The 13,670-nt window shown below is 50.0% G+C and overlaps 1 protein-coding gene across 1 annotated transcript; it reads left to right on the top strand.

Annotated features, from left to right (window-relative positions):
- The first annotated feature begins 68 nt into the window (after positions 1-68).
- Positions 69-8,622, top strand: Fkbp4 (FK506 binding protein 4). Its single transcript, NM_010219.4, has 10 exons — positions 69-319; positions 2,011-2,155; positions 2,869-3,011; positions 3,853-3,973; positions 4,264-4,420; positions 4,932-5,022; positions 5,116-5,199; positions 5,434-5,619; positions 6,064-6,303; positions 7,845-8,622. The coding sequence occupies exons 1-10, from the start codon at positions 215-217 to the stop codon at positions 7,947-7,949; spliced, it is 1,377 nt and encodes a 458-aa protein (NP_034349.1). The 5' UTR covers positions 69-214; the 3' UTR covers positions 7,950-8,622.
- The last annotated feature ends 5,048 nt before the right edge of the window (positions 8,623-13,670 follow it).

Genomic DNA, 13,670 nt, shown 5'->3' with positions numbered 1-13,670 from the left:
AGGCCGGGCCGCGCCAGGCCCGCCCCTCGGCGTCACCCCACTCGGCCGCCGCCGGCGAGCGCGCGGATAGCCGGGTGCGCGAGCCTGGAGCGCGGTTCGAGGTGGGCAGCGCCGCCTTCCGCCGCACGCCGCCCCGTCGCTCACTCCGGTCGGCGGCCAGAGTGCCGTGCTCGCGCTTGCCACACTCTCGCAGCCAACGGTGCGCCCAGCGGCCATGACCGCCGAGGAGATGAAGGCGGCGGAGAACGGGGCGCAGTCGGCGCCCCTGCCTCTCGAAGGAGTGGACATCAGCCCCAAACAGGACGAGGGCGTGCTCAAGGTGAGGGGCCGCGGAGTCCTCGGCTGCAGGCTCATGGGCCTTGGGGGTACCGCGGCCGGAGGATGGGGGGGATTCGTCTTCCCTGCGCAGGCTGCAGCCCTGAAAACGGCACGGCGGCTGCACGCTCCGGAGGGTGCGGCCCGGGTCCGGGAAGAAGCCCCCACTGCAACGCCAACTCGATCCGGCTGCACTGTGCGGCTGAGAGGGGCGGAGCGGAGCGCGAGAGCCGCTGCCAGGGGGCCCGGGCGGGGTGCACGAGGCTCGGGCGCGCCGAGGGACTCAGGCCTCGCCTCCCGGGAACCCCTCGGCCGCAGCGTGCGCCGTCCACCTGGACGAAGGTGCGCCAGGGCTCGCCCACTTGAAAGTTAAACATTAGCTAGGACCTGAAACGGCTCCCGGGAGCAGGTTCCTGGCCCAAAGCCCTTTGTGCCTTTCTGCGCCCCTTTTGCAATCGCCGAGATCCAGCGAGGTCACGGGCTCGGCCATGCTGTGCCCCCTTTCTCGGCCCGGGGAGAGCGAGAGCGATGCATGCCGGGACCTGTAGTTCCTCGCCTGCCCCTCCTGAGTCTTTCTGAGTTGGGGGGTACTGGGTGCTGGCCATGGGGGGAGGTGCATTGCCTTAGAGCCAGCGGCTCACTAATCGCCTGACTGCAAATAGCCCGAGGAGCGAGGGGGAGGGCGCCCTGACCCGGGTCGGGACAATGGACGCCGTTTCAGAGCAGGTTCTGCCAGCAGTCCAGGACGGTGAAATCCTAACCTGCATTGCATGTCTCCCTGCATCCATTGTTTCTCCTCCGTGAGTCCCATTGCTCAGTTTCTAGTGTGTGTGGCTTGTGCAAACCAGAGACCTTAGGGAGCCTCGTTGGTCCAGAAATGCTCCTGGCTTTTTACCTCAACTCTTGCTGCTCCCCGTGAACATGTGGCCCTTTCTCCTTTGCGCTAGGTTCTGATTCCCAGACGGGGTCTGTTCCTCTTTTATCCTCCATTCCTTCGCGGGGCCCTGTACATTCTTATCAAGGAAGCCTTAGAGGATGGGTTCCATATCTACCTATTGGCTCTCCTATGGGGTCACCATATATAAGAATGTTAAGCAGAAATAGACGCCTGCCTATACACGCAGGAGAGATAAAGGACTCCTTGGCTTGCCAGACAGGTAGTTTCCCTTCCCACATGTAGTTTCCAGCGCCTGATACAGAGCCTTTGTGCTCGGCTGTAATCTGGTCCTTCCTTTTTCCCAGTTTTGAGGGGATCTTTTTCTTTTCATTACTCCTGTTCCTTTCTATTCAAACCAGACCCTGATCTGGTGATCCACTACTTTCTATCAGGTTTTTGTTTTTATTTTTGTTTTCCCCCAAACACCTCTGGAGGATAGGGGTTGTCCTCAATGCCTGACCGATAAGTTCTGGATAGTTTAGCAACTTGTCCAAAACCATAGACAAAACTTGAACCCAAATTATATGCAGTTCTCTAAAGCAAGACCTGGAGGGAGATGGCTAGGGAGGTTAGTTGAATCTAAGCTAATCACTGGTATCCATCATTTGAAGACTAAGCTCTCGGACCTGCTGAAAAGAAGCAGGGGGCAGTGGGTGCAGCCGAGTCCATCCAGTATGTGTCTTTGGGGGGCTTATGGGCAGTTGGGGCCCTTCTGCCCACATCCTTAGGTACTCACCTTCTCTTCCCCTCCCCCCCAGGTCATCAAGAGAGAGGGTACAGGCACAGAGACACCCATGATCGGGGACCGAGTCTTTGTCCACTACACTGGCTGGCTGCTAGATGGCACAAAGTTTGACTCCAGTCTGGACCGCAAGGACAAATTCTCCTTTGACCTGGGAAAAGGTAGGCTTGGTTAGTGGGTTGGCAGGATAGATAGGCTCCGAAGTTGATAGCAGCTGTCACAAGAAAAAGTGACGTTCCCAGCCAAGCTGGAGCTGGGCTCAGCACTGCTTACCTATGTTTCCAGCGACCAGAGATTGAGGCAAGCCTTGAGCCAGTAGTAGTTCAAGCCAGCCTTGGCAAAAAAGCACAAACTAGCCCTCACAAAAGAAAAGGCCACCAGAAGGAAGCTTAAGAAGGAATGGCCACAGCCGGGCGTGGTGGCGCACGCCTTTAATCCCAGCACTCGGGAGGCAGAGGCAGGCGGATTTCTGAGTTCCGAGGTCAGCCTGGTCTACAGAGTGAGTTCCAGGACAGCCAGGGCTATAGAGAGAAACCCTTCCTCGAAAAAAAAAAAAACAAAAAACAAAACAAAACAAGAAGGAATGGCCAAGAACCCATATGTTACCCATCCTGTGTTTCCTTCTCCTCTTGTGGGACAGACCAGTTCCTCCTTAACCGCCTCATCGATCCAGCGCTTCCCTTGCTTCTTGAACTGTGTTGCAGGGTTGAGAGATCTTTTAATGTCCTAAGAACAACACCGCCCTGCTTGTCCCCTGGTCCTCTTTCTAGAGGTGTTCAGATTCTGCTTGGGTGTAGTGCAGTGTCTATCTTTGGGGACACTGAGCCTAGAGTGACGCCCCTGCTAAGTGGGTCTTCTTTTCCTCTATCTACAGGGGAGGTCATCAAGGCTTGGGATATTGCTGTGGCAACCATGAAAGTGGGGGAAGTGTGCCACATCACCTGCAAGCCAGAATATGCCTATGGCGCAGCAGGCAGCCCTCCGAAGATCCCCCCCAACGCCACACTTGTATTTGAGGTGAGTGCTGGCCACAGATCTCTGGGCAGAGAGCCAGTCCTTATCTCACCCCAGCGCTTGGCTGCCCTCCAGCCCTTCCTGTCTCTTGAAGACAATGTAGCCAAGCCTGAGGGCCTAGCTTTAGTAGGAGGTAAGGTGGAAAGGTTAACTGGCTCTGCTGCCACCAGAGTGACCAGGAATAGAGGCTTCGGGTTAGAAGAGGGATTCCAGCTGCCCCTCTCAAATAGGGGTGACTAGTACTTTATCCGCTGAAGGGGGTCTGGGGTCAGGAATCGTCTGGGTTGTAAGGTGCAATGTAACATATTGGCATCCTGGAGCTCAGGAGGGAGAGATACCTTCCTATATGTCAGTGGTTGAGGCAGAACCCACTGAGGGAAAGAACTAAGGCTGTTGCGTCTGAAAGCAGAAAGCCAATCAGTGGGCATAGGGAGACTATTCACAAGGCCATTGAGATGGTAGGTCACTTCTGATGCCTGCCTAATGAAACAATCTTGTGTCCTTGTTAAATGGAACAGGATGATAGGAAGCTCGTCTTTCTGAAGCCAAGTAAAATCTATGTATCCTTCTTGCTAGATAAGGTCTGGCCTTTACTGGTGACTTTTCTGAGTGGAAAAGAGGCAGTTTCAACTGTTAAGTTGGTATAGCGGGCGGTGGTGGCGCACGCCTTTACTCCCAGCACTCGGGAGGCAGAGGCAGGCAGATTTCTGAGTTCGAGGCCAGCCTGGTCTACAGTGTGAGTTCCAGGACAGCCAGGGCTACACAGAGAAACCCTGTCTCAAAACAAACAAACAAAAAAAGTTGATGCAGAAGGGAGTTGGTTACCTTATGTCTCATCGCGCAGGTGGAGCTGTTTGAGTTCAAAGGAGAAGATCTTACAGAAGAAGAAGATGGCGGGATCATCCGCAGAATACGGACTCGGGGTGAAGGCTATGCCAGGCCCAATGATGGTGCTATGGTGGAAGGTGAGAAAGTATAGTCTGGTGTGGGAAGAAAAATCTAGAGTTGCCTTTGATTCCTGGCTCAGAGACTTTTAACGGCCTTGGGTAGTGTGGACCAAGTCACTTCCTTTCTATAAGCCTTTTGTCCCATCCTGAAAATGAGGAGTTAGACCACACAGCCTTAGCATCCTTAGTCTGAGCCACAGTGGTTATCTTGGGTCTAAGCCATGGGGTGGAGATGTGAGGAGCTGTGGCAGCTTCCTCGGTGCTCTGCCCTCTCACGCCGGCCCGGCAATCCTTCTCTTTCATATCAGTGGCCCTGGAAGGCTACCACAAGGACCGCCTCTTTGACCAGCGGGAGCTCTGCTTTGAAGTCGGGGAAGGGGAAAGTCTAGATCTGCCCTGTGGGCTGGAGGAGGCCATTCAGCGCATGGAGAAAGGAGAGCATTCCATCGTGTACCTCAAACCTAGGTGAGACACAGGCACAGCTGAAAGTGAACGGCGAGCCACGCCCCTGCACTGCCCTAAGGATGCTGAGAGCATCTTGAGCTCTTGATTGGATCTGAAGGGTGGCCCGCAGTTGTCCATTTCCTTGCATTCACGCCTTATTCAGATCCCTTACCCGCCAACATCACGATTTTCATGTGCCATTAATTTATTCAGTCGTAAACATTTGTTGAGACACCTCCTGTGTGCCACGCAAGCCGAAGTCTCTAGGGCTTCCCCCTGGTTCTTGCTTCATTGTCTCTTTGAGTTCGTCTCAACAGTGTATAGTTAAGGGTTAGGGGCCAGAAGTAGTGAGTGCTGAAGGACCACCTAAATGTGTAATGAAAAGGCTAGGGAAACGTTTGCCCGACGGGAAGTATTTGAACCAGGTCTCGAGATGGGGAGGTACATTCCAGGAAACAAACAGGAAGCCTTTCAGTCCAGAGCAGATGGAGGGCTGTGAGGTAACCTAGGCGTGCGCTCTTCACCCCCGCAGCTATGCTTTTGGCAGTGTGGGGAAGGAGAGGTTCCAGATCCCACCGCACGCTGAGCTGAGGTATGAAGTGCGGCTGAAGAGCTTTGAGAAGGTGAGTCTGCCTCAGGCAGGCCTCCCCTGGTGCCTGGTCTGCGGGTGACTCTGGGGAAGGTGACCACTGTGTCTCTCCTTTGGGGTGCAACAGGCCAAGGAGTCTTGGGAGATGAGCTCCGCGGAGAAGCTGGAGCAGAGCAACATAGTGAAAGAGAGGGGCACCGCGTACTTCAAGGTGAGCCACAGACAAGGCGCCCCAGGGAGGGCTGACACCCCAGGGAGGGCTGACCAGGTGACGCTCCGCCCCAGTGTGGACATCCCCTGAGGTTGTTACCCAGTGTGTCTTAGTCCGTTTGCTCTGGGACGGGAAGGAGTGGGAGGCTCTATCCAGGAGTCACTCGTGCCTACCAGGTAAGACAGCCTGGGCTGCGGAACCTGCACTGGTGCCTCAGCTTCCCTCCCATTCTAGGAAGGCAAGTACAAGCAGGCGTTACTGCAGTACAAGAAGATCGTGTCTTGGCTAGAATACGAGTCTAGCTTCTCCGGTGAGGAAATGCAAAAGGTCCATGCACTCCGACTGGCCTCACACCTCAATCTGGCCATGTGTCACCTGAAACTGCAGGCCTTCTCAGCTGCCATCGAAAGCTGCAACAAGGTAAGATCCCTCAGAGGACGTAACAGCACTTACAGGAGTTGTTGGGTGGAGTTAGTAGGATGTATCGGTGAGAACCCTGAGTTGCAGGCCTTGAGTTTGGAAGGAGCAAATGCTTTGATGGTGGGAAAAGGTAGATACAGACACTGAGCAGGCCTTGCCTGGGGGAGGCAGAAGGGCTGGGGTTTGGGTTTTGTCCTTTCCTGTATCTGGGAAAGTGAGATCGTGTTCTTCCTGCATCTGAAGACCTGAATTTCCTTTTTTCTTCTCAGATTGCATGAATTTCTTCCTGGGCCATGACCCCTCCCATTTAATGTCTCTGTCTACTTTTTTTCTGACTTGGCATCAGCCATTTCCATTGAGCCTTATCCTCCTGAGGGGTCCCTTGGGAATCCAGCTGATGCTGCAGAGCCTGATGTCCCCGCTGCTTCCTTTCTGTGCTCTTAGGCCTTGGAGCTGGACAGCAACAACGAGAAGGGCCTGTTTCGCCGGGGAGAGGCCCACCTGGCCGTGAATGACTTTGACCTGGCAAGAGCTGACTTCCAAAAGGTCCTGCAGCTCTATCCCAGCAACAAAGCCGCCAAGACCCAGCTGGCTGTGTGCCAGCAGCGGACCCGTAGGCAGCTCGCCCGGGAAAAGAAGCTCTATGCCAACATGTTTGAGAGGCTGGCTGAGGAGGAGCACAAGGTAAGGGTTGGGGGCGGGGGCGGGGTGCCCTACCTACTTCTCCATGGCTGTGGGAAGAGACACTATAACCAAGAGCTCACAGAGAGTTGATGGAGGGATCACCACTCTAGAGGGTAGGAGTACGAGACCACCATGGCAGGGACTGTAAGCACAAGGCAGAGTCAACACAGGGCTTTTGGCACCCCAAAGCCCCTTAGCAGACACACCTCCTCCATAAGGCCATACCCTCTAGTCCTTCCCCAAAGAGTTCCACCAACCAGGAACCAAGCATCCAAATATACGAGCCTCGGGCCATTCTCATTCTAACTACTGCATGGTGGGAGTGGCTGCAGTGGACAGAAGAAGGGTTTTCTTAACCTCTTGAGCACATCAGGTGTGGCCACTGCCTGTGCTTGCCCATGGCAGTTGAATAAGCCACAGGTTAGTCTCTTCCAGTAAAGGAGTGTAAGTTCTCGGTATCTACCCCACCAATGGGGCTGACATCACGAGAAGTGCTCCGACACATCAGGGCACAGTTCTGATGTGCGTTGTGTTCAAGACAACTTGCCTAAAATTCACAAAGCAGACCGGGCTGGCCTGGAACTCAGATATCTGCCTGTCTCTCACCCATACTCAGAACCAAAAGGTTGTATACTTAGCATGCAGAGGCACACGATCCTGCCAGTTCTGTCTCACCCCGTTGTACATTTTGCCGGTGTGTTAATGCGTAGAGGTTTATTTTACAAACTACTTCAGAGAGCTGTCAAAGTCTTCCTGTTGTGCGTTGTCGCCTCACATACAGAGCATATCTTACAGTACCCATTGCTTCAGTGTTCCTAAAGCCACAGTACCCATTGCTTCAGTGTCCCTAATGCTGCCCAAGAGAAATAGATTACAAAGCATACTAACTTTGTAGCCACATGTAAAAGGTGGAATTGAATAGTGATTTAATATGTTCTATATAGTTTTGAAAAAGATTTTGGCCGGGCGGTGGTGGCGCACACCTTTACTCCCAGCACACGGGAGGCAGAGGCAGGCAGATTTCTGAGTTCGAGGCCAGCCTGGTCTACAGAGTGAGTTCCAGGATAACCAGGGCTACACAGAGAAACCCTGTCTCAAAAAACCAAAAAAAAAAAAAAAAAAAAAAAAAAAAGATTTTAGTTAGCATATAAAGAAATGGGAACAGAAAACCTCAAAACTCTGTGATATATGTCCTTGCTGGGCAGGGCCTGTGCTGATATATCCTTAGGACTTAGTACCACTGAAGAAACATGGGATCACCATTAAAGAACATTGTTGACTGCTCTAGGATATAGCACAATAGTAGAGTGCTTGCCAAGCACACTCAAGACCCTCAGGTCAGTCCCAGAAGCACAAAGAGAAAATAGTTTCCGAAATCTCTGACATCCAGCAGTAGTGTGCTGAATGGACTCGTCAGTTCAGAACGCGCATGTGTGTGCAGCTGCTGTAAACAGGTGCAGGATTGCTGTGCCTATGCAATTTCTCGTGTTGGAAAGTGTCTTGCTTAGGAATTCAGCCTCTGCCTCTTGCTCATCTTACAGGTGAAGGCAGAAGTGGCAGCAGGAGACCATCCCACTGATGCTGAGATGAAGGGTGAGCGGAACAATGTGGCCGAGAACCAGTCTCGGGTGGAGACAGAAGCGTAGCCTGCCTCTTCCGCTGCCCACCTCTGCAGCTGCTCCCTGCTCCCTTCTTACTCCACCCTGTTAGTTTTGTAAAAACTGAAGAATTTTGAGTGAATTAGACCTTTATTTTTCTATCTGTTTGGATGATGGCTTTGGGGGAGAAGGGAGAAGAGAAGGCTGAGGGTGAAATGGGGGGTAGTTTTAGATGGTGTCAACCCTACTTTTCTTCCCCCGTTACACACAAGTGTATATCCTTTCACACGTACATCAGAATGTTAATTTATTTTGCTCCCTCTGTTAGCTCCATTTTCACGTGGTAGAAGGGGGGACGTGATAGGGATGGGGTCTGATAAGCCAGGGTGGAGAAGAAAACTCCTGGACAGCCATTTTCCCATCTCTTCCCTCTGTGGTTTTCCAAGCCTGTGTCTCCGTGCAGGTGCTAGGGGCATGGGTACACCGCTGTTGCATCCATTGCCTCTCTTACCTTGCTCTCCTGAGTTGGTATTCCTGATAACGCCCTCTGGTATCACAGTGATCACCTCTAGACAGCCCCTACCAGTACCTCCGCTCCTCTCAGTTTCCTCATCCAGGTTGTCCCTGTCCTGTCCCTATCCCCTCAGCCTCTTTAATGCACGCTGAAGGTCCAGGCACACCTCAAGTCCTGTGCTTGAGCAATAAAGTGGAAACAACAAAACCTGGGTGTCAGGCAACCCTTTATGTTGAGTTCTCAGGTGGGGCATGCAGAGAATGTGGGCGGGGCAGGATGAATAAGTTCCTATTTTGGTCCAACCTAAGTGTGGCGTGTGCAGACTATGGCAAGGCAGGAAACCGTCCCTCTGCTCGAACACCCTGAGCTCCATTGTAGACTCCAGCAGCCCAGCAGAATACTGGGGTGGTTTCCCCCAAACAAGAGGGAAGGTGCACGCCTTTAATCCCAGCACTTGGGAGGCAGAGGCAGGCAGATTTCTGAGTTCGAGGCCAACCTGGTCTACAGAGTGAGTTCCAGGACAGCCAGGGATAGACAGAGAAACCCTGTCTCGAAAAAAAAAAAAAAAAAAAAAAAGAGTTGTGAGTCACAAGTTGGATGCCTGGAATCACACCTAGGTCCTCAGTCAAAGAAAAACTCCAGCACTAGGCTGGACCTTGTGTCACCCATCTTTAATACCAGCACACTGGAGTTGGGGTCAGGTCGCTCTCTGGTCTACAGAATGAGTCCGGGCCAGCCAGGGATCTGTTGCACAGAGAACCCTATCTCAAACCAAAAAAAAAAAAAAAAGAGAAGCCTCCAGTGCTGCTGGCTCTTGTTAGGTCAGATATCTTTTGCATAAATTAAGGCTCTGGTGAAGATAACTGGTCACACCCAACCTAAGTTCTGACCTTTATAAGGGGGGGGGGGCTTGTTAATTACATTCACTCCTGATTATCCTACAGGTCAGAGGTCACTGTGTCCATTCTCCCCAAATGAGAGTGGGGCAGTCTATTCCTCTATAGCTCTTGACATTGTAGAGGATGGGTTTCTATGGAAAAGATCTCAGCTCTTCAACATGGCTAGCACTGTATCAGCTAGTTTCCCTATCGGGTGTGTTAAGTCCAGGCTTGGGCTTGAGTTTTATGTTTGGTTCCTTTAGGTAGTTTCTAACTTTGATTCTTGCTTTTGCTCTCAGTGATAATACCAAGCCCTTGCTAAATTGCTAAGCGATTAACAGTGTAAGCTTTGACCTGTACCAAGGACTCATGATACAGTCAGTGTTGATCCAACCATCCTAAGAAAGGCATGGCCCATTTTACAAATGAAACAACCAAAGCTTGAGAAACAGCTCAGTCACTAGACTACTTACTGCACAAGTGTGGGCCTGGTTCAGATTCCCAGCACCATGTCAAAAGCTGGGTGCTGGGCCTGGAGAGACAGCATCTTAGTTAGCGACACTTGCTCTTACAGAAGCCCTTCAATTGGTTCCCAGGCCCCAGCCCAGGCAGCTCAAGTCTATGTAATTAGTCCCAAGAGGATCCTGTAACCTCTTGTGTTCCCCACAGGCACTGCACATTGGTGCACATATGAAGACTCAGGTATTCACACACATCTTTATTTTCTTTTAAAGAGTTATTTTTATGCCAAGCATAGTAGCACGTACTTGTAACCCAACACTCAGAAGTCAAAGGCAAGGGGAGTCCCTGAGTTCAAGTCCAGCCTGGTCTACATAGTGATTCTAGGGCTACACAATGACATAGTCTTTTAAAAGCAAAGTATATATGTGAATTACTCGCATGTATCTGTGTACAGTACCCGTGGGTGGCAGAAGAGGGTGTTAGTCCCAAGAACTAGAGTTGGAGTTAACCCAGACTACTATGAGGCCATGTGATTCACAGCAAGTCTTAAGCCTCTTCATCTATAATGCATGGATAAAAAGCACCCTAAAATCTTGTTCACCTCTTGAGTGCTCCTTGGGAGTCTAAGAACTTAAATTTGACTCCTCTTTATAGAGCCCTGGAGATGGAAAGGTCCTAGTTTATGGTAACATTAAAACTATCTAGTGAAAATCCTTTCATAAAGTCGCTAGATCTTCATGGCTGAAAATAATCCTGCCACATACTGAACTCTGCCGTGTCTCTGCTTACGTTGTTTTAGGCACTTGCACCTTGCTCGACCACACTTGAGCATTTATGGAGGGAACGTGCTTAGATGAGAAAGTCCAGCAACAGGTGTTCTGGGCTATTAATGTAGGTTTCTTCTGTATATTATTATTGGTTTGTTTGTTTGTTTTGTTTTTCGACACAGGGTTTCTCTGTATAGCCCTGGCTGTCCTGGAACTCACTCTGTAGACCAGGCTGGCCTCGAACTCAGAAATCCTCCTGCCTCTGCCTCCCAAGTGCTGGGATCAAAGGAGTACACCGCCACCACCCGGCTTCTTCTGTATATTATGCCGCTAAAATATTTCCAATCTCTCCAGCCTATGAGATGTTTCTCCCCCTACATACCCACCTCCACCAGTTCCCACATCACTGTTCACCTCTGACCTGCTCTTACCACAGGCACTTAGATCCCACGTAAACACATTGTCTCACAAAGCCTGCAAGGTCTGATGCCACTTACCATGCCTACTTGAGTACATACTTCAAGGTACCTGCAGATGAGTTGTGTGTACAGCAACAACACTAAGAACTAGAGAAAATTTTTTCTTTCTTTCTCTCTCTCTCTCTCTCTCTCTCTCTCTCTCTCTCTCTCTCTCTCTCTCCCTCCCTCCCTCCCTCCTTCCTTTCTTTTTTTTTTTTTTTTTTAAGACGGGGTTTCTCTGTGTAGCCCTGGCTGTCCTGGAATTCACTCTATAGACCAGGCTGGCCTCAAACTCAGATCCATCTGCCTCTGCCTCCCAAGTGCTAGGATTAAAGGCATGCGCCACCACTGCCTGGCTTAGAGAAAATATTCTTACAAGTAAATCATTGCTAGAAAAAGAGATCCAGCCATACAGCTATGCAAGGAGCAGTCTTTTTTTTTTAACATGAAAGCAGGGAGCAAGGAGGCAACACAGTTCAACAGTTCACTCACTGGCCGAGCAGACCAGCTGAAATGGTGCTCCAGGTTCAGGGAGAAGCCATGTCTCAATGAGATGGAGAAGCAGTTGTAGAAGACATAACATCAACCTCTGGTTTTCACATAAGCGCACTCACACAAGTGCTCAGACAACACACATAATACTTAGTTTATGCCCTATTGGGTCTTTTTAACTTTATTTGGCTCTCTTGACTGACAGAAGTTGTGATTGAAGTGGCACAGCCTTCACGATAAACAATTGTACGAAACAAAACCAGGCACTGCCCCTGAAAATTCCAGAACAAGGACCCCAAATGATGAAGATTGACTAAAGTACTGTGCTGGGCAGTGGTGGTGTATGTCCAGCGCCTGTGAGGCAGAGGCAGAGGCAGGCAGATCTTTGTGAGTTCAAGGCCAGCCTGTTCCCCAGAGCTAATTCCAGGATTACACAGAGAAACCCTGTCTCAAAAGACGAACCAAAAAAAAAAAAAAGAAAGAAAGAAAGGCATTGTGGAGTTCTGGGTCAGGATGTGATTTCAAAGACTTGGGTCAGAGCAGAGTGGACAATGAGAGAAGTGGCTGATTCTCTACTCCCAAGAATTAAGTATTTATCTTACAGCTGTATTTAGAAAGCTAAAAAGAGAAAGCAGCTAAGTACAACGAAACATAAATTGCTGGTTATATTCAAGCACAAACACTTTAAGTTTGGTTCTGTTTTCTCCCTAATAGAACGAGATGACAGCAGGTGAGTTTATAGCACCGGGTATACCCAGGTGACTTAGACCTTCTAAGGGTTGTAGCCATCCCCACAGCTCACTACCAGTAACAGGGACTGGTAACTGGGAATGGATCTGCAGTGCCTTTTTCCTTTCTACTTTGAGCTGTCAGAGCCACGAAAACCAAATCCATCCTTTCCTCTAGGGTAGAAAGGTCTCTCATCTCAGACTTCTTTCACCACCTTTGACATAGAACGTAGGACATCTCTGGTCCAGCACCCCCTAAGATGAGAAGCCAAATGTAGATTAGCTTGCACATGTAAAACTAAAGGGTTTTCCTCCTTAAGAGAGTCTCAGTGTGTTTCAGGCTGGCCTCAGACTGCATGTGATTGACAATAATCCTGAACTGCTGCCTCTGCGTCCCTAGCGCCAGGACTACAGGAATTTCTATCGAGTGTCTTTTGTTTTTATTGACTTTTTGTTGGAGATGGGGTCTCATGTAACCAAAGCTGACATAGAATTACACAGCCAAGGCTGATACTGATCTCTTGATCCTCCTGCCTCTGCCTCCCAGGTGCTAGAATTACAGGCGAGCACTACCACATGTAGTTTAACTAACACTCCTGTTGCCTTGATCACATCTCAGAAGAAAGGCAGAACCTGGTTTATCAGGGAAAGTATCCCAAGCAGCCCCAGTCATGAGAATAATGGCCCCACCTAAACTAGAGTAAGGCCACTAGAAACAGGTCTCTTTGTGCTGGGGTGGGGCTACATCATGCCTCGGGTCCAGAATCCCAGCAGCCTTCACTTCCATGGGAACTGCAATAGTGACAAAAGAGCTCTAACATTTTACATCAGACATCTTGGTTTGAATCTCACGTCTACCACTTTCTGCAAAGTTACTCAATCTTGATGAACATGGTTTCCTCACCTGAAGAAACAATAAAGCTTACATAATTTTGCTGATTAAATAATACATGTAAGGTGTGCTTTGCAATAGGTATTTTTCAAACTGCTGCCCATAAAGTACACAGCATAATTTTTTCATTATAATCCAGGGTATATATATATATATATATATATCCCCAAAACAAGGCTTTAACAAAATAACACGATTTACTACTTAGATCTTTTTCTCTTTGTCTGTTTTCATATTTTTAAAATCTTTGTGGTGGCTCTCCTGCTACATGTGTATGTGTGCATCACCTAGGTGCCTGGGAAGCCAGAAGAGGTTGTCTGGCGTCGGACTTCTTAGAACTGGAATTACAGATGGATGGGTGCGAGCACCATGTCGGGGCTAGGAATCTTCCCAGGGTCCTCTACAAGAGCAAGCAGCCAGTGCTCTTAATTGCTGAGCTCTATTTTTGGCCCCTTAAGTTTTGTTTTTGTTTTTTTTTTAACGTGGGTTGTAATCCACTACATTGCGTTGACAACTCCATTAGGGAATTTCATAAAAATTGTTGGAAAACAAAGCTGTTAATTATGACGGCTATTACT

This window comes from Mus musculus, chromosome 6, assembly GCF_000001635.26.
Source record: "Mus musculus strain C57BL/6J chromosome 6, GRCm38.p6 C57BL/6J".
Lineage (NCBI taxonomy): Eukaryota > Metazoa > Chordata > Mammalia > Rodentia > Muridae > Mus > Mus musculus.
The sequence above is the reverse complement of the archived record's forward strand: the minus strand, read 5'-3'. Positions and strand labels throughout refer to the sequence as shown.